Genomic DNA, 25,214 nt, shown 5'->3' with positions numbered 1-25,214 from the left:
AAAAAAAAAAAAAAAAAAAAAAGACTTCTGATGTCTCTCAGAAATTTTTTTCTTTTCCTTCAAAGCTCTTCTCTGTGATATTCAAAGTGAGAACAGAAACGAAATATATGTATATTCCTTGTTTTAATAGGAGACAATTTTCTATTTGCTTATAAGTATTTTAAGTACTTACATTATGACCAACGTGGTCTAGTTTTAGAGCATTGTGGAACATTATCCTCTAACCAAAAGCTATTTTGAAATAACTCAAGTTTTTAATTTGGATTTTTTTAAATGCTATGAAGAGAGTTCTCAGATGATACTTTTTCATTTCCTATCAATTTCCTCACACATCATCACCACCTCCCCTAATCCTCTGTGTTTCACCTAAAAACTCCCCTAATACTCCTTTTTGGTTGTGTCACAGTCTATGATTATCAGATTGTGAAGGCTCCTGGAGAGTGTAAAATTATATCAGGAAAAGGTATAAGAGCAGTAGTGAGAAGTTACCTTATGACCAGTTTAGGGAAAATAAAAGTTTTGTATGTGTATTATATATACACACACTTTCATTCAAAATTAAAACAATTTTATTGAATCTACTGAGAAAAATGTTCTGACTAGTTTGAATATATATACTATTAGAAAATGTGGTCAATGGTTTTGGTTTCTAAAGTATTTTACATTTGAAAATCAGAAAAATGAGTAAGTGAATGCAAGCTTTTTTCAATTCCACAAATTTTATTTTTGTTCTTTTACCATTTTAATAATTTGATGTATTCAGAAGACAATTTGAAACACATATGTAAACCATGGAATATAAACAGTTGTATAAAAATTAAACCCAGCATCCAATTTAAGGAATTAAACATGTTAGTTGGGCATGGTGCTGCATGTCCCAGCAACTCAGGATGTTGAAGCAGGAGGATTGAAAGTTCAAAGCCAGTGTCAGCAACTTAGGGCAATTTAGTGAAACCCTGCCTCAAAAAAAGGGGGGAAGGCTGGGGATGTGGTTCAGTGGTTCTGCTCTTGGGTTCAATCCCTGGTACCAAAAAAAAAAAAAAAAAGAAAAGAAAAGAAACAGAACATGTCTAGTGCAGTGGTGCACACCTATAATCTCAGTGACTTGGGAGGCTGAAGCAGGAGGATCCCAAGTTTGAGGATAGTCTCAGTAACTTAGTGAGAGCCTGTCTCAAAATGAAAAATAAAAAGGGCTGGGAATGTAGCTCAGGAAAGTGACCCTGAGTTTAATCCTCAGTATACAAAAAAAAAAAAAAAAACCAAAGAACATGACCACTACCATTTTTACTATGTGCCTCCTTCTTCTATGCCACTTCTTTATACCCCACCCCAAGGTAACAACTTATTTTTAATCTTGCTTTTTTAAAAAAAATATTTATTTTTTAGTTGTAGTTGAACACAGTACCTTTATTTTCTTTATTTTTATGAGGTACTGAGGATCGAACCCAGGGCCTTGCATGTACCAGGCAAGCACTCCATGCTGAGCTATAATCCCAGCCCAATCTTACTTTTCTTTATAGTTCTCTATATTATTTAATTTAGAGATTAGCTTTCTAATCTTACATTCTAAAGTAAGCTTTAGGCAGTATCATTTCCTATCCTGTACAGATGCATAATTGAATCCTACTGCATATAGTTTTTTATTACTGCATATAGTTTTTGTTTCATTTTGTAGTATTGAAGATTAAATCCAGGGCTCTCACCACTGAACTGAACTACATCTTAAGCCTCCCCCTATCCCCACCCCCTTTTTAAAAAAAAATTTTGAGACAGGGTTTTTCTAAGTTGCCCAGGTTGGCCTTGAACTTGTGTTCTTCCTTCCTTAGCCTTCTGAGTCACTAGAATTACAGGTGTAGGCCACCACACTATTATTAAATCTATGTTCTGAAAAATTGTGCCAGTTTACACTTTGACCAGCAATATTTGAGAGCACTAATCTGGGTAAACTTTATTTGAATAGTTTCACAATAACCAGGGTTACATCATGTTCTAGAAAACACCATGTTAACCAAAAATTAAAATAAAATTAAAAAATGGACTGCATTGTTCTCTCATGCTGGAATCGTTGTTTCTGTTGCCATAGGATATCTTTTCAACTATTGCTCAGGGACCTTCTCACTCTTCGTCTTATACTTAAGGTATTTATTTGTAGAGCTTAATTGCTTTTTTTATTCACCCCAGGAATTTATCTTTTCATAGGACTGAGCTGTACCATTTCTTTACTTACCAATTTTTTCATTGAGATCATGGAAGTACTAATTGTTATTTTTTATTTGAAACAGTTTTAGATTTCGAAAAGTTGCAAAAGTAATGAAAATAATTCTCATCTAGCATCGACCCAGATTCACCAAATGCTAAATTTTACTACATATGCTGTAACATGGCCTATTTCTTTTTACACACATGCATTTATTGTTTTCCCTGGGTAAGTACTATTTTAAATCTTAGATATAGTTTTTTTTCTCAACTTCTTCTATCCTTTTTCTTCTTTAGTTGAGAGAACCTTATAGGTAAGAAAATGGATATTGCTATTTGGAATTAAAGACCTTGGATCAAGGCATAATTCTGTCACATTCCAGGTAGATAAACTTGGGTACATTATTCGTTATCTTCACATACAAAATGATGTCTGATCCTTGTGCATTGGGGCACACTTGTGATCCTATTGAATTGGGAGGCTGAGATTGAAAGCTTGAGGTCAGCTTCAACAATTTAATGACATCCTAAGCAAATTAGTGAGAGCCTTTCTCAAAAAATAAACAGTCTGAGAATGTAGCTCAGTGGTAAAGTATCCCTGGGTTCAATTCCCAGAACCCCCCAAAAAAGGTGTCTTGTTGGACATGGTGTTGCACACCTATAATACCAGCTACTTTGGAGGCTGAGGCAGAAAGATTGCAAGTTTGAGGCCAGCTTGGACAGTTTAGCAAAGCTTAGTCTTAAAAAAAAAAAAAAAAAGGTGTGGGGGTGCTGGGGATGTTGCTAAACTGTTGCTCAGTGGTCCATGTACATGTTCTGTGGGTAAGCTTTCATTTCTCTTGGGTTTATGCCTAGAAGTAGAATTACTGGGTCATATGGTAACTCTGTGCTTAACTTTTATTTTATTTATTTATTTAAAAAAATATTTTTTTGGATGTTGATAAACCTTTATTTTGTTCATTTATTTACATGCGGTATTGGGAATTGAACCCAGTGCCTCACACATGCTAGGCAAGTACTCTACCATTGAGCCACAACCCCAGCCCTTATTTTATGTTTTAAATTTTTTTTAGTAGTTGATGGACCTTTATTTAATTAATTTATTTATATGCGATGCTGAGAATGAATATTGATGTGGCTATGCTGTTTTTAAGTCCTTTGGGTGTAATCTGAGGAGTGGGATAGCTGGGTCCAATGGTGGTTCCATTCCCAGTTTTCCAAGCAATCTCCATATAGCTTTCCAGATTGGTTGTTTACCAATTTGCAGTTCCACTGGCAATGTATGAGTATGTGTGCCTTTCCCCCCCCACATCCTTGCCAGTACCTATTATATTGTTTGTATTCTTAATAACTGCCTTTCTGACTAGAATGAGATGAAATCTTAGAGTAGTTTTGATTCGCATTTCTCTAATTGCCAGAGATGTTGAACATTTTTTTCATATATTTGTGGATTAATTGTATATCTTCTTCTGAGAAGTGTCTGTTCAGTTCATTGGCCCATTTATTGATTGGGTTATTTGTTTTTGTGGTGATAAGTTTTTTGAGTTCTTTATATATCCTGGAGATTAGTGCTGTATCTGATGTGTATCTGGTAAGAATTTGCTCCCATTCTGTAGGTTGTCTCTTCACCTCACTGATTATTTCTTTTGCTAAGAAGAAACTTTTCAGTTTGAATCCATCCCATTTATTGATTCTTGGTTTTATTTCTAGCATTATAGGAGTCTTATTAAGGAAGTTGGGACCTAATCTGACATGATGAAGATTTAGGCCTACTTTTTCTTGTATTAAGCACAGGGTCTCTGGTCTAATTCCTAGGTCCTTGGTCCACTTGGAGCTGAGTTTTATTCATGAGAGATAGGGGCTTAATTTCATTTTACTGCATATGGATTTCCAGTTTTCCCAGCACTATTTGTTGAAGAGGCTATCTTTTCTCCAATATATGTTTTTAGTGCATTTGTCTAGTATGAAAATAACTGTATTTATGTGAGTTTGTCTCTGTGTCCTCTTTTCTGTATCATTGGTCTACAAGTCTTTTTTGGTGTCAATACCATGCTGTTTTTGTTACTGTTGCTCTGTAATATAGTTTAAGGTCTGGTATAGGGATGCCACCTGCTTCACTCTTCTTGCTAAGGAAGAGTTAAAAAAAAAAAAAAAAAAAATATATATATATATATATATATATATATATATATATATATATATATTTAATAAATAAATAAAAGGGTCCATGATGTAATTGAAACATGTTTTAAAAAAAATTCTTTGGGATTTTCTGTATCTGGATGGTGTCAACTACAAATAAAGATAGCTTTCCTTTTTCCTTTTTAATTTATATGCTTTTTATTTCTTTTTCATGCCTAATTTCTTTGGTTAGAACCTTCAGTAAAATGTTTAATAGAAGTAGTAAAAATAGACATCCTCATCCTCTTCCTGATTTGGGGTGAAAACATTAAGATTTTCATAATTATGATTGTTAACTGGATTTTTTGTTTTGTTTAGTTTTTGTTTGTTTTTGGTACTGGGCCTTGAACCCCTGCATGCTTTACTACTGAGCTGCATTCCCAGTCCTTTTTTATTTTGAGACAGGATCTTGCTAAGTTATTGTGGGATCTCACTAAACTGCTGAGGCAGGCCTTAAACCTGTGATCCTAGAACTTCAATTTCCTGGAGTTGCTAAGATTACAGGAGTGCATACTATACCCAGCTTTACTGGTTTTTTTTTTTTTTTTTTTTTTTTTGGTAGATGTTCTTCATTGGGTTGAGGAAGTTTAGTAGGCTATTTTTTATACCTTACCTTGTATTTTTCTATGTGATTTATACAGTATATCTTTGAAATACAATTTTTAATGGCTATACATTATTCAGCCATTAAAATGTCACATATGTAGAATAGAGAGATTAAGAGTTATACTCGTGGCAGGCGTGGTGGTACACATCTGTAATCCCAGCAGCTTGAGAGGCTGAGACAGAAGTATCATAAGTTCAAAGCCAATCTCAACAACTTGGCAAGGCCCTGTCTCAAAATAAACATAACAAGCATTAGGGATATGGCTCGGTGGTTAAGCAGCTCTGGGTTCAATCAGTACCAAATCAACTTCTTTTGTGAAGCCATACTTTGCCATTTACTATTGTGTGTAATGCTGAGAAAGATGTTGTTTATGAACATGTTTTTAGTCATATAAACAAGAAGAGAATACTTGACTATGCAAAAGAAGGGTGAGGAATAAATGAAATAGTATGTATTTCTTATAAAATGCTTAGCACAATCATGCAGAAAGTACCTACTAGATGGTTAAATGTAATTATATTTTAACCATATTTTATTGCTGGGAACATTTAGAGTGTTTATTTCTGCAGTTAAAGCCCTTACATTTGGGCTGAGGGTATAGTGCAGTGATAGAGCACTTGCCTAGCAAGTATGAGGCCCTAAGTTTGATCCTACAAAAAAATCCCTTCCAGTTAAGTTTTGGCTACTTTATTCCTTAGACTGGAATAACTGGGTTAAATTTTCCCTTTTTTGAGAATATTACTTTGAGAATATACTCTTTTGTCCAAATGAATTTGTCATATTTGAACCATCAGGTTAGAATGGAAATTTTGTGGGAGATTATGTTGAAAAGCAAATTAGGGATAGATTTTGGAAGAACTCAAGATACCAATCTAACAATGTTAGTTTTTTTGTCTTTAGGCCTGTGAGAGTCCATTGAAGGTTGAGTAGGGAGTTCATGAGTGATAGTTTAGGAAAATTAATCTACTGTGCCTCTGAGGTCTTGACTGATTACCCCTGAATGCTTAGAACCCTTCAACAATTTATACATAGTACCTAATGTGTCCACTGTTGTAGTACTGGAGACTGTGTATACATATTTGTTTCAGTGTTTCTCTTTTGATTCTGAGAACATAGGTCACATATTGTGTTCTGAACCCAGTAGTGCTTAACCACTGTGCCACATTGCCAGCCCTTTTGATTTTTTATTTTGCGACAGTGTCTCACTAATTTGCTGAGCCTGGCTTTGAACTTGAGATATTCTTACCTCAATCTCCCAAGTGATTTGAGATTATAGGTGTGCTGCCATTGCTTCCAGACACACATTGTATTCTTACTGCCTAACAAAGTATCTACTGCCTATGGCTTGTTGAATGAGTAAATCAATCTTTTATTCTGGACTTTTCTGGAAACTAACTTGTTCCCTTTTGTGTTCCATGTTTCTTCCTGGGCTCCAAGGAGGAGGCATCTCCCTATTCCTTACTTGATATCTGCTTGAGTTTCCTGACCACACACCTTGAGAAGTTCTGTTCAGCAAGACAAGATGGAACATTATGTCTGCAGGAACCTGGAGTATTTCCACAGGAGGTGGCTGATCGACTGCTTCAGACCATGGCATTTCATGGTAAAAAACAAAAACAGAAAACAAATTATGTGCTAATAATTGGAATTGGATTTTGAAGTATTATTGTTGACATTAAATTGTTTTCTTAGAAATAACACTCCGGATAAGCCCAGTTCTAGAAAAAAGGAATTCATTTATTTTTTCTTGTCTTGACTCTTAACTATGTAATTTATTTATTATTATTTTTTCATTGTAGATGGACACAATACCTTTATTTTGTTTATTTGTTTTTATGTGGTGCTGAGGATTGAACCCAGTACCTCACACATGCAAGGCAAGCTCACGACCACTGAGCCACCTTAATTGTAATTTAGGAAAAGTATTTTTCTTTTCTAATTTTGGCAAGTAGCTTTTTTTGTTTTGGTTTGCTTTTCTTTGAGAAACCATTCTTAGGTCAGAAATAACTTCTCTAAGTCTACAATGTTCATTTATAAGTCTAAGGAATAAAATACCTTACACATACACACACACACACACACACGGTATATAAATATATATAAATTTTTTTTTTTAATTTATTTTTTACTTCTAGGTGGACACAATACCTTTGGTTTATTTTTATGTGGTGCTGAGGATCAAACCCAGTGCTTCATGCATTATAGGCAAAGACTCTACCTTTGAGCCCTAACCTCAGCCTTATATAAATATTTTTTTATTGTAGATGGACTTTTATTTTATATATTTATATGTGGTGCTGAGGATGGAACCCAGGGTCTCACACATGCTAGCACTGTACCACTGAGCTACAACCCAAGCCCCAATACCTTATATCTGAATTTGACAGTGAGAGAGTCATACAGTATTATGAAAAAATGATTTCTGTTTCTGACTTTTAAAATGGAAAGTTGACCAGGCACAGTGGCATAGGCCTGTAATCCCAGTGAGTGAAGAAGCTGAAGCAGAAAGATCACAAATTAATGCCAGTCTCTGTCATTTAAAGAGACCCTGACTTAAAAAAAAAGAAAAGCCAAGGGCTGGGGCTGTAGCTCAATTTTAGAGCACCTGCATAGCACATGTGAGGCACTGGGTTCAATCCTCAGTACCACATAAAAATAAATAAATAAAAAGATATTGTGCCCATCTACACAACAACAACAGAAGCCAATCCAAAAACCTAAAGGCTGAATGTTTTCTCTGATTAGTGGATTGTGATCTATGATGGGGGCGGGGGCAGGGGCAGAGGCATGGGAAGAATGCAGGAACTTTGGATGCGGCAAAAGGGAGGTTGGGGTAGGGTTAGGAGGATAGGAACTATGATGGAATGAGATGGACATTATTACCCTAGCTACATGTATGATTGCACAAATGGTGCGTCTCTACACTGTGAACAACCAGAGAATTGTAATGTTGTACTTCATTTGTGTACGATGAATTAAAATACATTCTGTTGTCATATACAATTAAATAGAACAAATAAAAAAAAATAGATTGGGGATGTAGATGTAGTTCTGTAGTACCCACCTCCAAAAAAGTTCTGAATTAGTTAACATCTTTGTAAAAATCGTATCCATCTTGAATTGATTTAGTGTGGATGCAATTGAATATGCAAATAAAACTCCATCTTGCTATTTCATGTTAGAACTTTAAAAAGTTGTTTTATAAATTTTCTTGTGTTTGAAATTTTTCATAAAATAGAAAAAAACAATCATACTATGAAAACTGGTAATACCACTGGGCCTGATGGCACATTCCTGTAAATCCCTGCCACTTAGAAGGTTGAGACAGGAGGATCACAAGTTCATGGTCAGCTTGGGTAACCAGATTCTGTCTCAGAGTAAAATAAAATTTAGAAAAGGAGTGGAGATGTAGCTCAGTGACAGAGTGCTTGCCTAGCATGTGTGAGGTCCTGGGTTCAATTCCCAGTACTGAAACTACTTCTTTTTTTTTTTCAAATTTTTGGAAATACCATGCATTTTCTAATAGCATTTTGATTTTAGAAAGTACTTAACATGTACTCTTAACATTTTTTTAAATTTATTTGCTGGGCACCGGGGCACACACCTGTAATCCCAGCAACTCAGGAGATTTACGAGCAGGAGATTTACAAGATTGAGGCCAGCCTAAGCAATTTAGCAAAATCCTTTCTCAAAGTTAAAATAAAAAAGGTTGGGGATGTATCTCAGTGGTAGGGCATCTCTGAGTTTAATCCCCAGTAACAAAGAAAAGCAAAATAAAACAAAAAAATTATTTACCCATTTAATGGATTGATTATACTGATAACAGTCTTCATTAAAATAATTATGACACTAAGGGATTTTATATATTAGGATTTATGATTCTGTTGTCATAGTCTTTACTCATTGTATCAATACCCCTCTTCCCTCCCTCTGATCATCTTGCTCTGCTCTATTGGACTCTTTCTATAATTATTATTATTATTGTCATTATTATTAGTTTAATGAGTACATTATAAATATATGCATGTATATGTGTGCATAGATTTATTGTGGTATGTTCATATGTGGACATAGCATACATGGATGTAACACTTGGTAAATTTTGTTCATGCCCACCCCTCTACCCTCCTTCTCAAATTTTTTTCCTATACTCTGTTGAACTCCTGAAGCATATTCATTTTTTTTTTTTTTTTTTTAGTCATTGATGGACTTTTATTTTTGTTTATTTATTTGTTTATATGTGGTGCTGGGAATTGAACCCAGAGCCTCACATATAATAGGCAAGAGCTCTACACCTGGGCTCTACCCCAACCCCTTGATTCTTTTTTTTTTTTTTTTGAGTACTGGGGATAGAACCTAGGGACACTCAACCACTGAGCCACATCCCCAGCCCTATCTTATATTTTATTTAGGGACCAGGTCTCACTGAATCGCTTAGCACCTTGCTATTGCTGAGGCTAGCTTTGAACCCACAATCTTCCTGTCTCAGCCTCCTGAGCTGCTGGAATTATAGGTGTGAGCCACCACGTTCAGCATTGATTGTTAATACATAAAATCTAATCTTGATTCTCTGACAGTAGCAAATTAAGAACTGCAAATCTGAAGGAGAAAGGCTGCCACCTAGTAACATAAGTGATTAGTATGACAGCAAAGTATCATTTAGCAATAATTTTTGGTTATAGGAAAAGCTAGATGAGTCTTTATTTTGCTGATGTTTGAAAGAAGGCAAAGATAGACTGGGTGAGATGGCACATGCCTATAATCCCAGTGATTTGGGAGGCTGAGGTAGGAGGATTGCAAGTTTGAGGGTTCAATCCCCTGCACCACCAAACAACAAAAACAGAAATACCCACAAAGATATTTAGGAAAATTTCCTTCAAATTTAATTAATGGCATTTATGTAGTGTTTTAAGTTTTAAAATTTTTTTTATGTACACTGTATTATTTAATTTTCATAGCAATCCCTGTGAGGGAAATATAATTATTCATATTTTGTGAATAAGTAATTGTTCAGTGTCAAATATCAAATAGATATTGGAACTGATTTGAGGTTCAAACCCAGGCTACTTATTTATCTTGTCCAGCTGCTCATTTACCCCATCTCTTAGACTACCTTTTATTGTCATAACTGTTACTTATTTCACAGTAGATGCTGTTTAGTTTACGTGATGTTGTTGAGATATGGCTCCAAAGTATCTATTGATTGGTAGGCAGGTAAATCTCTAAGGGACCTCAAGAAATTTCTGTGTCTACTTGATTGGCATTTATCTGACAGTGAGGGTCTATAACTCCTAACCCCTCTTAATAAGGTTTCAGGTGTAGCTAGTGGTTTAATAATGAATTATAGACATTATATATGAGCTAAGTATATGGGTTTGTATAATAATATGTTGTACCAATTTAAAGGATAGGTTGGAAATGAAGTCCATTGAGGGTTTTGTTCCATGTCTCCTAGTATCCAAACTTTAACCCTTTAAATTTACACTCTTTATTTTTATTTTATTTATTTGTTACTGGAGATTTAACCCAGGGGTACTTTACCACTGAGCTACTTCCCCAGCCCTTTTTATTTTTTTATTTTGAAACAGGATCTCGCTAAGTTGTTTAGGGTCTTTCTAAATTGCTGAGGCTGGCCTTGAACTTGTGATCCTTTTGCCTCAGCCTCCTAAATTGCTGGAATTATAGGCATGCACCACTGCACCCAGCAAATTTAGTTCTTTAGAACCTGAAGCCTTCTCATTGCCATAGCAGGAGAAGCTAGCATGAAAAACTATGCACTGGGTCTCAGGTGCTTCAGCTTACACACCATTGACCAGAATTAGCACAAGTTCCCTCCTAAGTCCACGGGAGGGCTGGTATGTATAGCTGTATGTCTATGATTCTAGAAAGGTGAGGAGAAACAGATGTTAATAGATATCAGTCATGTTTACCACAGTCTTGAATCTGCCACTTGCTACCTCCATGATTTTGGAAAGCCTCTTTCTTTTTTTTTTTTTTTTAATATTTATTTTTTTAGGTGTAGATGGACACAACACAATACCTTTATTTTTATGTGGTGTTAAGGATCGAACCTGGGTCCCACCCGTGCTAGGCGAGCGCTCTACTGCTGAGCCACAATCCCAGCCCCTGGAAAGCCTCTTTCTGAGGTCTATTTTACTCATTTGTAAATTATAGTCAATAATATTCTCATATGATTATAGACAAAAATATCCTCACTGAATTGTATCAAATGAGATACAGTTGAATGGGGGAGCACATTGGAAATGTAAAGTATGATGGAAGTTTTAGCTCTTCTTAGCTTGTTTTTCGAAGTTAAAATTCTGCTTGTTTTTCCGCAGGTCTACTGAACGATGGAACTGTGGGTATTTTTAGAGGCAACCAGATGCGTTTAAAGCGAGCTTGCATTCGCAAGGCAAAGATCTCTGCTGTTGCTTTCCGGAAAGCCTTCTGCCACCACAAGTTAGTGGAACTTGATGCCACAGGTGTGAATGCTGACATCACCATTACAGACATTATCAGTGGGCTTGGCAGTAACAAATGGATCCAGCAAAATCTTCAGTGCTTAGTGCTGAACTCATTAACTCTCTCCCTTGAGGATCCATATGAGCGGTGCTTCAGCCGGCTTTCTGGCCTTCGAGCTCTAAGCATCACCAATGTTCTCTTTTACAATGAAGATCTGGCTGAAGTTGCCTCATTACCAAGATTAGAGAGCCTGGATATTTCTAACACCTCAATCACAGACATCACTGCCCTCCTGGCCTGCAAAGACCGACTCAAGTCTCTAACCATGCACCACTTGAAATGTTTAAAAATGACAACTACCCAGATACTGGATGTTGTTCGGGAACTAAAACATCTGAATCATCTTGATATCTCAGATGATAAACAGTTTACATCAGACATAGCTCTTCGCTTACTAGAACAAAAGGATATCCTACCCAATCTTGTCTCCCTGGATGTTTCTGGGAGAAAGCATGTGACAGATAAAGCTGTTGAAGCCTTTATACAACAACGGCCCAGCATGCAGTTTGTAGGTTTGCTGGCCACTGATGCTGGATACTCTGAATTTCTCACAGGCGAAGGGCCTTTGAAGGTTAGACCTTAAAAATATATTATTTTTGTCAAGCTGACCTGTGTCTTGGTGGTATAAGACTCTATTAAGATGACTGTCTGATATATGAAATACATTCATGAAATAGGGTATGTATAGTAAAGCTTACTTTAGAGTCAGAGTCCTAAGAAAAAACCCAGCTTTCTTGCTTCATGATCCAGAGTGAGTTATAGCATAACCTCTCTGTTTCTATTTCCTTATTTGTAAAATAGATACTATTCCTACCTTGCAGTATTCTTCTGAAGATTAATAATTGTAATTGTGAGGCAGGTACAACTGCTCATACCTCTAATCCCAGCTACTTGGGATGCTAAGGCAGAAGGATTGCAAGTTCGAGGCTACCCTTGGCAATATAGTGAGATCCTGACTCCTAATACAAAGTATAAAAAGCTGGAGATGAAATTCAGTGGTAGAATATCCTGGGTTTAATCCCAAATTTTGGCCAAAAAAAAAAAGCCAAGTGCAAGTCATGTAGTAGGTCCTGGTTAAACATTAGGTCTTACTGTTACAATGTTTATATATTTTGAACCATATCAATATATCATTCCTAATGGATCACTTCAATGAAACTAAAAATACCCCTTATTAAATTGAATACCCAAAGGTAAATTAAGTTCTCTGAAGAAATCTCCATAGTAGAAGTGGGAATTTTTTTGTTTGTTTTGTTTTTTTTGGTACTGGGAATTAAATTCAGGGGTGCTCTGGGGCTGGGGATGTGGCTCAAGTGGTAGCGCGCTCGCCTGGCATGCGTGTGGCCTGGGTTCGGTCCTCAGCACCACATACAAACAAAGATGTTGTGTCCGCTGAAAACTGAAAAATAAATAATAAATAAATAAATAAATAAATAAATTCAGGGGTGCTCTACCACTGAATTACATTGCAAGCCCTTTTCTATTTTTATTAGAAAATTAGAGACAGGGTATTGCTAGAATTACAGATTTGCAATACCATGCCTGGAAAATTTTTTCTTAAGGTTTCTAATGTCTAATAGTTTAAATTTAACAAACATTAGTTGAACTTGGTACAGCTTGGGATTCAAAAATGAATAAAATACAGAATCTGCTTCTAAGAAATAGTGGTGTTATGATCACAAATATGTTTATACATTTTATTCATTTATTTATTTATTGGTACTAGGGGTTGAACTCAGGTGGGTTTTACCACTAAGCTACGTCCCCTGTCCTTTTTTCTTTTTTTTTAAAATTTTTAATTTTGAGACAGGGTCTAGCTAAATTGTTTAGGGCCTAAGTTGCCAACGCTGATCCTTGAACTGGAATCCTCCTGGCTTAGCCTCCCAAATCATTGGGATTATAGGTATGTGCCGCCTCACCCAACTATACATTTTTATTTATTTAAACTGTGTAAGTAATCTACACAATACCCAATACTGTATATGGGAATGTTTAGCAGAGAGAATTGGTTTAATTTAAGGCTTTTCTGAAGAATAGAGATCATAAGGGTGAGTAGCTTGACAGTATTCCAGGCAGAGAGAATAATGTATATAAAGGTGAGACCCTGGAATCAATATTTTTTTAAAGTTCCTTAGGTAATGAACATTCAACCAAAGTCAAGAACCACTGTTTAAGGACTGAGGATGTAGTTCAGCAATAGAGCACTTGCTTACCATGTACAAGGCCTTTGGTTCAATCCCCAGTATCACACCCACACAAAAACACTTTTTATAGATATATTTATTTTTTATAAATCTATACATATTTATTTGTTTTTGTGATACTGGGGATTGAACCCAAGGATACTCTAGCACTGGATTCAGTGCTGGACTATTGCAGCCTCCAGAGTTTCTGGGATTGTAGGTATGTACCACCATACCCAGGTTGATTGTTAGGTCTTATACCTATATTTCCTGGAAAAAATTTTAGCACCCAAACAGATATAGAGCTAAACATTGGGATTTGCAGATTTCCAATGATTCTCAGGAGTTATGAGCCATAGTTTAGTACTAAGTAATCCTGGAAATAATATAAAAGGGGTTTCGGGCATGTTGGTGCATGCCTGTAATCCCAGTGGTTTGGGAGGCTTAGATAGGAGTATCGTGAGTTTAAAGCCAGCTTCAGCAACTCAGTGAGACCCTGTCCCTAAATAAAATACAAAATAAGGCTGGGGATGTGGCTCAGTGGTCAACAGTGCCCCAGAGTTCAATCCTTGGTACCAAAAAAAAAACCAAAACAAAATCAAGGGTGGTGGGGTGGGGATGTGCTCAGTGGTTAAGCACCCCTGGGTTCAATCCCTGATGCAAAAAAATAGAAGAACACATAAAATCAAAGGGGGCTTGGGGGTTTAGCTTAGTGGCCGAGTGCTTGCGCAAGGCCCTGAGTTCAGTCCTTAGCCCTGGGGGGGGCGGGGAAACGAAGGGGCTAGGGGCATAGCTCTGTAGTAGAACCCCACTGTTCAATTACCAGTATTATGAAAGAAAGAAAGAAAAACAGATGTTGGGGGGATGATTAGCTCTTGAATGCTAGTCTAGTGGAGAGGAAACAGACAAATTTAAAAATAGCTTTTTTTGCCAGGTGCAGTGGCAGATGTCTGAATTCCCAACTACTCAGGAGCCTGAGGCAGAAGGATGGCAAATTTGAGGCCAGCATCTTCAATTTAGCAAGACTCTGTCTCAAAAATATAAAGGAAAAAGGGTTTGGGAAGTAGCTCACTGATAGAGCACTCCTGGGTTCAGTTCCCAGTTTAAAAATAAAAAGCTTCAATACAGTTATGTGGAATACTACAAGAAAATTTGTTCTTTTGTCTCTGGTGAGATGGTGAGTGCCTGTAGTCCCAACTATAGGATATGGGTATAGCATAGTGTTAGAATATGTGCCTAGTATGATGTTCTGGCTTCAATCCCCAGCATTGAAAAATAAAAATTGTTTTTAGTATGTAAGAAAATTTGTTGTAAGTGTGTTAAAACTTAGTTTTAATCCATATATTAGTAAGGCTTAATTTAGTGGCTAAGAATTGTTTCTCTATTTTTAAACAGTTTGAAAAAACTAGTATACAAAGATACTTTTTTGTGGTAGTTCTTTTTTTAATTATTATTTATTTGTTCTACTTCTACTTTTATTTGTACATGACAGCAGAATGCATTTCAATTCTCGTACACAAATAGAGCACAATATTTCAATTCTCTGGTTATACACGGTGTAGAGGTGCACCATTCGTGCAATCATAGATGTACCTAGGCTAATGATGTCCATCTCATTCCACCATCTTTCCTATTCTCATAACCCTTCCCTACCCTCCCCTTTGCCCAATCCAAAGTTCCTCCGTTCTTCCCATGACCCCCTAAGATACTTTTTTTGGGGGCACTGGATGTTGAACCCAGGGGTACTTAACCACTGAGTCATATCCCCAGCCATTTTTATTTTTCAAATTTTGAGATGGGGTCTCACTAAGTTGCTTAAGTCCTCACTAAGTTGCTGAGACTAGCCTTAAACTTGAAATCCTCTTGCCTTAGCCTCCCAAACTGCTGAGATTACAGGCAGGTGTCACCATGCACAGTGGTACTTATTTTTTGATCTAGCAAATGAAATTGATTTAAGAGCCAGATTACACAATTTGAGGGTTTATTAGTAGCTAGAGGAGTGTTGATCACTAAATAAAACATGAAATTGTTTAAAGTTTTTAATATTCCAGTAATTAAAAGTTCTTTAGTTTTGTATTGAAATATAACTTGAGGTTGTAATTAATATAGGAAATTTACAAAGGGTTGAAACAACCAAATATGAGTAAATGAAGTTCAACTGAGATTATTATTAAATATTTTACTTCTTGCAGTCTTTTTCATTTCACATTTCAGTGTGTTTCTGAACCTACAAGAAAAAGTTCAGGGTGCTTGAAAAAAAAATGAACAAACTGAAAAATTTTATCACTGCTTATTTATGTGAATATGTAGTCAAAATCGATTTTTTGTGTGTATTATGCATAAATAGAAACTCTAAAAGTCATTTTGTAGCTTGGTGTGGTGGTGCATACCTATAATTCCAGTGAAGCAGGAGGCTGAAGTAGGAGGATCACATGTTTGAGGCTAGCCTCAGCAATTTAGTGAGACTGAATCTCAAAATAAAAAACTAAAAGGACTAGAGATATAGCTTAGTGGTAAAGCACCCCTAAGTTAAACCTCTAGTACTGAAAACAAACTAAGTAAGCAAATAAATAATAACAAAAGGATTGGGGGTATAGCTCAGTGGTAGAGTGCCCCTGGGTTCAATTTCCAAATGTGTTTAAAAAAAAAAAAGAGAAACTTCCATTGTTGTCTCTATAATATTAAAAACACTTAATGTGTACCCTTGTGTCACTTGGCATATGTCAGTATTATAGTCCAATTCATTTTAGACCTTTGTGGTATATCATTTCAATGGTTGAAATGTCACCTATGATACATTCTTTCATTTCTTCAAAGCTGCATTTTTCCAGTATGAATATCTCATATATGAAACTTAGTTATTGAGTTTAAGTATTTGATTATTTTTGTTGTTATTATTTTTGGTGCTAATGCAAAAAATTGTTATTTTTTTCTGTAATATTAACAGCTATTGGAGCTCAATACCTAGAACTATTAATTCACTGGGGATTATGGTGATATTTTAATCTTTTTTTTTTCCACTTATAGTTGGATTACTTTTACAAGAGCCACTTCCTGTTATTTATATTTGGTAATCCAATGGTACCTGAATCACAGTTTAAGATAAGTATGTTAACCTGTATAAATAAAAAATTCCTACATAGACTTAATTTTGAACAGACCTCTTAGAGAGCTTGAAAAATCTGGAAAATTAATAAATTTATTTGATGAATACCTATTGTGCTTATTTTGAGCTAAGCATAATGCTAGACATGGGGCACAGTGGTGAATGGGTCAGTCTAGTGGGAAGATTATAATATCTATGAAAGAGATGCCTTAGATTAGAAGATCTCTAAAGAAGTGATTGAGGGGGCTGGGGATGTGGCTCAAGTGGTAGCGCGCTTGCCTGGCATGCGTGCGGCCCGGGTTCGATCCTCAGCACCACATACAAACAAAGATGTTGTGTCTGCCAAAAAACTGAAAAATAAATATTAAAAATTCTCTCTCTCTCTCTCTCTCTCTCTCTCTCTCTCTCTCTCTCTCTTTTTCTCTTTCTCTCTCTCTCTCTCTCTCTTAAAAAAAAAAAAGAAGTGATTGAGGGGCTGGGGTTTGTGGTTTAGAGGTAGAGCGCTTGCCTAGCATGCATGAGGCACTTGGTTCATGCATCCTCAGCACCACATTAAAAATAAGATAAAGGTATTGTGTCCACCTACAACTAAAAAATAAATATTAAAAAAAGAAGTGATTGAGTTAGGAAGGATAAATATAAATTAGTCAAGCAAAGAGAGAACGGAAGGTTTCAGAGTTTATTATTATTTATAATGGTATTTTGTTGAGAAAGAGCTTAGCTTAATGAAAAATTAGAAAAAGGGTTGATGTTGCATTGTGAACAAGGGGGAAAGAGTTACATTAAAAGGCAGGTAAGTGGGCTGGGAGTATAGGCCCATGGTAGATTGCTTGCCTAGCATGCATGAGATACAAAGGGCCCTGGATTCAATCCCCAGCACCCGCTACCCCTGTAAAAGAGGCACCTGGTATGGTGGCACACACTTGTAATCCCAGCTACTGTGGAGGCTGAGGCAGGAGAATCACAGGTTCCAGGCCTTGGTAATTTTTTTTTTTTTTTTTAAAGAGAGAGAGAGAGAATTTTTTAATATTTATTTTTTAGTTCTCGGCGAACACAACATCTTTGTTTGTATGTGGTGCTGAGGATCGAACCCGGGCCGCACGCATGCCAGGCGAGCGCGCTACCACTTGAGCCACATTTCCAACCTAGGCCTTGGTAATTTAACAATACCCTGTGTCAAAAATAAATAAATAAAAATTAAAAAGTCTGAGGGATGTAGTTCAGTGGTAAAGTGCCTTTGGGTTTAATCTTCGGTACCACACAAAGAGGCAGATAAGAACCTCATGGCATGGTAAGGCCTTATAAATAGTGTTAAATATCTTGAAATTTATTTTAGGTACAGTACAGAAAATTTTCCCTATAGGTTTATACTTGGTTCTGAGCCTATTTAATGTACATCTCTTTAGGATGACTATTCAGGATGGGTTAGAAAGTAATCATTCCCATTTGTTTCATCTTACATGACTATCCTGGATGTCATCTTTAGAGTGGTTGTTTAGATAGAGAAATGTAGAGGGTTGAAAAGAAATCTGAAAGTTAATCTTTTGGTTGTGTTCAAAGGTGTCTGGAGAAGCCAATGAAACTCAGATTGCAGAAGCACTGAAGCGGTACAGCGAAAGGGCATTTTTTGTCCGAGAAGCTCTATTTCACCTTTTTAGCCTGACTCATGTGATGGAAAAAACAAAACCAGAAATTTTAAAGGTAAGAGTTATGAAAAATTTGAAACTGTCTCCCTGGTAGATGAGGATTTTCTAAGAAAATTTGCATTTAGTTTTTAATTTTTATTTATAATGGAATTAATGATCTGTGATTTCAATTATTAGCTAAAATGAAAGATAGCTGCCTAGTGTAATGGAAGTTTTATAAAGGTCTCATTAAGAAATGTAAATGCTTTCTAGTAATATTCAACTGCCTAAAACTAGAGATCATGCTGACATTTTATCACCAGCTCTAGTAAAAAATGAAAATAATCTGGGCACTGTGGTCCATGACTGGAATCCCAGTGATTTGGGAGGCTGAGGCAGGAGGATCGCAGATTCAAAGCCAGCCTCATCAACTTAGCAATACCCTGTCTCAAAATAAAAAATAAAAAGGGCTCTTGGATGTGGCTTAGTGGTTAAGTGTTCCTGGGTTTAATTCCTGGTATATCCCCACCCCCCCAAAAAAATGAAAGTATATGACTGGAATCAGTACACTGCATTGTATATCAGCCTTGTATTGCTTCCCAGATTAAAGTATTTTTTTAGAAATGCAATATTCGAATTCCTTAATGCATTTTTTTATGCCATTTTCCCATGCAACTTAGTAAGACCCTTTCTCAAAATGAAAAATCAAAAGGACTGGGGATGTAGCTCAGTGGTAGAACTCCCAATCTCCGGTACCAAAAAATCTGAAATGAAAATCACATTTGTGACTAGGCACGGTGGTAGAAGCCTGTAAACCCAGTGACTTGGGAAATTGAGACAGAAGAAGCAAGTTTAAGGCCAGCTTGGGCAACTTAGCAAGCAAGACTCTATCTCAAAATAAAAAATGAAAAGGCTGTGGATATATTCAGTGCTAAAACACCCCTGGGTTCAATTCTCCAATACTATAAAAAAAAAATTATATTTGTGAATCTCACAAAGAAATTTAAATTTGATAGGGATAGATGGGTACATGAATCTGCATTTTAATAAACCCTCAAGATTTTTTCTTTTTTCTTCAGTACTGGGGAGTTGACCCAGGGCAATCAATTTCTAAGCTACATCCCCAGCCTTTTTTTATTTGGAGATAGATTCTCTCTAAGTTGCCCATACTGGCCTCAAACTTGGGATTTTCCAGCTTCAAACCTCCAAGTACCTGGGAATACAGGTGTATGTCACCACACCTGAGAAGCCCACAAGATATTTCTTTCTTTCTTCTTTTTTTTTTTTTTTGTAGTTGGACAGCATGACTTTATTTTGTTTGCTTATTTTTATATGTGGTGTTAAGGATTGAACCCAGTGCCTCACATGTGCCAGGCAAGTGCTCTGCCACTAAGCCCCAGCCCCAGGACCCACCCATTAAGATATTTCTAATGCACATTGAATTCTGAAGAATAGTGAGTATAGGACTATATTATATTTAATAACTTCTTTTAGTGGGCACAACAATCTGAAGAAATAGATTTTATCATTTTGCAGATTGTGAAACTGAAGGTCTAGAAGGTTAAGTAATAATAAGTCAGTGGCAGAGCCAGAACTGATTTGAATTCCTAACTATCTTAAATTTTGAAAACGTGATGCTTGGATAGGAACTGGTAACATTTCATTCCTTAGTATATTATCCCCAAGATTGTCAGTCCCTCCATAGATACTAGAGGATATTGGTATATGCATTGTATATGCATTGTCTTTTTTTGACATACCCATTAATTAAAAAAAAAAAAAAACTCATTCATTTATTCATGGAATGAGTAGAAATTTTAAAATATAGGTGTTTTTTGTATAAGGAATTTTGCTCCAAAAGATAACAAAGAAAAAAGGTGATAATTGACTAAATAGTTTTGTTTGCTTTGTTTTCTTAAGAAGTGAAAAATAGTAGCTTGTTTGTATGGTCATATGAATGACCCAGCACAGAAAGAAAAAATTGATGTAGGTGTCAGAGATCAGCTGAAGTGATATCTTTGAGTAGAAAAGAAGGGAATGATTTAGCTTATAAATGGAGGCATAAACTTTAAAGAGAAGCCTAAAAAGATCATTTATGGTAACAGTAAGAGGGTTGCATATGTATGTCTGTGTGCAGGTAAGAGGGTAACATTTAGTAGTGAAAATTTGAAGTTCTTGCCTGATTGCTTCAGTTTTCTTAGTATAGTATATATCTTCCACTGATAATGAGGAATGGGGAGGACTTGGGGAGGTTAAGGAGAAAGGGAAAGGTGAGGAATAGTTGTCTAGACCAGGAGGAAATGAATGGATTTTATTGTATTACAACTTCAGCAGTGTTCTTCTCAAAGAGGGGAAAGTTGGGAATTGAAGGTACAATTTGTCACCATTCAAGTCAGTGAAAATTCATTCACTGCTTTCCATATAGTAGGTTTTAGGATTACAAATAGATCTTATTACATGTGTAGAAAAGATCTGCTATACAGGAAAATCTCTAGATACAAAGAACTGGATGTCTACCTTGACCAAGTGAGCAGGAACTGTTTGTGAATAACTACTAATAGGCTCCTAGGCTCTTTGCACACGAGGATAAAAAACATAGTTAAGACATCTTTGAAATTAGTATAGATCAATGAATTAAATTTGGTGTGAAAAGGGCTTGCATTATAAGGTAAATTAAGAGAACTAATTATTTTTCAGCTTGTAGTTACTGGAATGAGAAATCACCCTATGAATTTGCCAGTGCAACTGGCTGCAAGCGCCTGTGTATTTAATTTAACCAAGCAGGATCTTGCTGCAGGAATGCCTGTTCGACTCCTGGCTGATGTAACCCATTTGCTGCTCAAAGCCATGGAACATTTTCCCAATCACCAGCAGGTAAGCTCATGTGAATTCCCATACAAATAAGCCTTCTAGCTTCTCCTTTTACCCATCTCCTACCTCCATATAATTCAATTTAACAAACCAAGGCTAGAAGCTCAAATACCTTTTGAAACAGTACAGTAATAAATTTGTGGTATGACTGTGTATAGGACAATAGAGAAGTGAACAAGTGAGGCATAAATTCCATCCTTAGAGTCTATATATTGGGGGAAATAGTGCAGACCATACAAAACTCACCTTCATCTAGATCTTGAGTTTTAATAATTTCAGTAAATAGTCATGGAGGATTTATTTTGGACTAGGCACTGTCAAATACTGAGATATAGAAATGAGTAGGAGAGCTGGGCATGGTGGTGCATGCCTGTAATCCCAGCAGGTTTGGGAGGCTGAGGCAGGAGTTTTGCAAGTTCAAAGCAAGTCTCAGCAACTTAGCGAGGCGTAAGCAACTCGAGAAGACCCTGTCTCAAAAAAATATAAAAAAGGGCTGAGGATATGGCTCAGTGGTTAAGCACCTCTGGGTTCAACCCCCAGAAATGAGTAGGACATATGTTTTCTTTTTCTAGTTGTATAATAGACCAAATGACATGTCCTATTCTCAGGATAAATACTAAAAATGCTACTTGAATTATTTAGCTCTTTTGAAATTGAGCAGTAAGTGGCATATTAGTAAAACAGCAAAAACAAAACTCAGAGGCCCCAAAACAAGTAAAAATAACAGCCTTAAACTGGTCACTGAACTATTAAAGCCACATTCACTTATTGAGAGCAGTTGCCAAACAAGTGGAAATTTAGGCTTTGGTTTTCATAGCCTCTAGAAAGCAAATGACAAAAGAAAGACCCCACACATAAATCTCTTACTACCCCACCAAAAGGATTTGCCCTTAGTAGAAGAAAGCTAAGAATAAACCTGTTTGTTTTAAACAAGATAATAAACTCAAAACAAAGTAGAAGGAAGGAAATTATAAAAAGAGAATAAAAATAGGGCTGGGGATGTGTCTCAAGTGGTAGCGCGCTCGCCTGGCATGTGTGCGGCCCGGGTTTGATCCTCAGCACCACATACAAACAAAGATGTTGTGTCCGCCAAAAACTAAAAAATAAATATTAAAAAAATTCTCTCTCTCTCTCTCTCTCTCTCTCTCTCTCTCTCTCTCTTTTTAAAAAAAAGAATAAAAATTAATGAAAAAACCCACATGTACATTGGATTAGAGAGGGTTAACAAAGCCAAGAATTATATATTTGTACTTGTTAATAATAATAATAAATCATTGGCAAAATTGATCAAGAAAAAAATGAGAAGATTTAAATTAAAAAATTAGGATTCACGTATGATGGTGCATACAGTAGTCCTGGGTATGTTGGGAGGCTGAGGCAGGACGATCAGAAGTTTGAGGTCCACATAGGCAATTTAGCAAGACCTTGTCTCAAAATAAAACGAAAAGGATTGGGGATGTAGTTCAGAGGTAAACATTCCTGGATTAAATCCCCAGTACAAAAAAAACCCCAAACCAAAAAACCTCCCAGGTGCACTGGTTCATGCCTGTAGTCTCAGCAATTCATGGGAGGCTGAGGCAGAGGATCATAAATTTAAGGCTTGCCTGGGCAACTTGGTGAGACCCTGTCTCAAAGTACAAAATAAAAAGGGCTGGGGATGTGGCTCAGTGGTAAAGTGCCCCTGGGTTTAATCCCCAGTATTTAAATAAATAAATAGATAAGTTTTGTTTTGTTTTGTTTTTTAAAGTAAGGGACTGCTAAACACAGTGATTCCTCTCAGGGGAAATGAGAGTGAAACAAGGGGAGGAAACAGATTTTGTAAATGGTCCTATTGGTGATACATTTGTTTTCTTAAACTGAGTGGTAGGTACACAGGTATTTGTTGTATTCTTATTCTTTAAAAAAAATTTTTTTTAGTTGTTGATGAACCTTTATTTTATTCATTTATTTATATACGGTGCTGAGAATTGAATCCAATGCCTTACATATTCAAGGCAAGTGCTCTACCACTGTGCCACAACCCATCCCTGTATTGTTACTCTTTATGCACCTGTTACTCAAAGTGCATTCTGCCTATTGCCTTTAAGGTTTTTAGTAATACAGAATCTTGAGTTCTAAGCCACTGAATCATTGTGTAAAGACTTGCAGTTGATTTGTATGCATGTAACATTTGAGAAGCACTGCTTTATACCCACATACATTTAGTAAGTATTTTTCTGTATTCAGTATTAAATAATAACATTTAAAATGATTTAATTTAGTGGAGTGTGGTGGTACATGCCTGAAGTCTCAGCTACTTGGGAGGTAGAGGCACGAGGATTGCTGGAACTCAGGAATTCAAGGCCAGGGTGGGCAAGATATCAAAACCTTGTCTCAAACAACAAATAAAACACCTGTAATTAAATGTCATGGAAACTTGAGGAAAATTAATAGTTCTACTACTAGATTGGTGTGTGCACAAAGATACATGACAAGACTTCAAAGAGATGGTGACATTGAAATCACTTTTTTTTTTTTTTTTTTTTTTGGTACCAAGGATTGAACCCTTGACCCATAGCCCTAGCACTTTTTTTTTTTTTTGAGACAGGGTCTTGCTAAGTTGCTTAGAGTCTTGCTATGTTGCTGAGGCTGACTTTGAACTGATGATACTCCTGCCTCAACCTCCCAAATCTCTTGGATTACCGGCATGTGCCATTGTCCCCGGTGAAATCGTATCTTGAAAACTAGATAGGATTTCACATCTGAGTAAAACAGTGGAAACGTTTGTGAATGTGCAGGCCATACCAGGAAGGCCAAGTTGCTTGTGACCAGAGTATAGGAAGAACAGTGTAGGGTGTAGCCAGATGACTAGATTGGGTAAATGCCCATATAGAAAATTCTTGAATACTTGAAATTTCAAACCATAGCCCCAGAAGCCCAAATTCTAGCTGAGTAGAACTTGAAGAATATAGCAAGTATCTTACCTCTCGTTTGCCTGTGGTGCTTTTCAGAGGCAGTAAGACATAGATCCACTGAAGCTTTTTCTTCTATTACCAGTTTAAGCCATTAGTTTAGTTAAACTTCATGTCTTTTTATTCAATTCAGAATTTGTGTCCCTGGGCCAAATTCTACAAATCCAAACACAGGAACACATAATGTAGCGCAGTGCAGCAAGTACTGAGATAGAAGTAAGTATAGCATGAGCATTCCTAATATGAAAATCCAAAAATCTTTTGAAAACCAAAATTTTTGACACTGATGTGACGCTCAAAAAGTTTTGGATCTTGGAACATTATGGATTCTGGATTTTCAGATTAGGAATGCTCAATTGTTAAATTTTAAACAAATATTCCAAAATCTGAAAAGCTTTGAAATCTTAACCATTTTTTTGGAACCAAGAATTTCAGATTTGAGCTGTTCTACCTATAATGCTGAGGACACAGAAGAATCATTTAGGTCAATTTGAAAATTAAGAAGTCTTCCTCAAAGATGTAATATCTGCCTTGAGCTGAATTGTGAAAAAAAAATTAGGAGTTTTCCAGGTAAAGGAGGAAGAGGTTTGGGCTTTCCATGCAGAGGTAATTGGAATAGCATTATTGTCTCTCTTATTTCAGTGGATCCTGTACAAATTATTGTTTATTTGGGGAGAAAAATGAGAAGAAAGGTGACATAGGAGGCAAGGTATCCGCTACTCACTCATATGCCAGATAATGATTCAGATTTCAGGGGAGGTAACTCAGGCCAAGTCTTTCCTATCACCTTGACTACTTGTAGTGAATATAGAATTTCCTGAGAAACTCTCTTAATTAATTATTCTTAGACCTGACTTGTTCAGTGTCATTTATCTGAGATTAGTGCTATTTTGTCTTTTCTGTGAAATTCCTGCTATCTCGATACATCTTCTATGAAACAAGTAACATGTTGATTTTATATCCATTTTGCTG

At 36.2% G+C, this 25,214-nt stretch overlaps 1 protein-coding gene across 1 annotated transcript in view; it reads left to right on the top strand.

The window, feature by feature from the left end:
- The window catches only part of Zyg11b (zyg-11 family member B, cell cycle regulator), a 74,824-nt gene that overhangs the window by 16,191 nt on the left and 33,419 nt on the right, over nucleotides 1-25,214 (top strand). Inside the window, exons 2-5 of the mRNA XM_076841297.2 lie at nucleotides 6,422-6,587; nucleotides 11,323-12,077; nucleotides 18,356-18,496; nucleotides 21,118-21,294. Coding sequence (XP_076697412.1) covers nucleotides 6,422-6,587; nucleotides 11,323-12,077; nucleotides 18,356-18,496; nucleotides 21,118-21,294 — 1,239 coding nt within the window. The remainder of the gene's footprint in view (nucleotides 1-6,421; nucleotides 6,588-11,322; nucleotides 12,078-18,355; nucleotides 18,497-21,117; nucleotides 21,295-25,214) is intronic.

This window comes from Callospermophilus lateralis, chromosome 7, assembly GCF_048772815.1.
Source record: "Callospermophilus lateralis isolate mCalLat2 chromosome 7, mCalLat2.hap1, whole genome shotgun sequence".
NCBI lineage: Eukaryota > Metazoa > Chordata > Mammalia > Rodentia > Sciuridae > Callospermophilus > Callospermophilus lateralis.
Note: the sequence above shows the minus strand (reverse complement) of the source record. Positions and strands in the feature narration are given on the sequence as shown.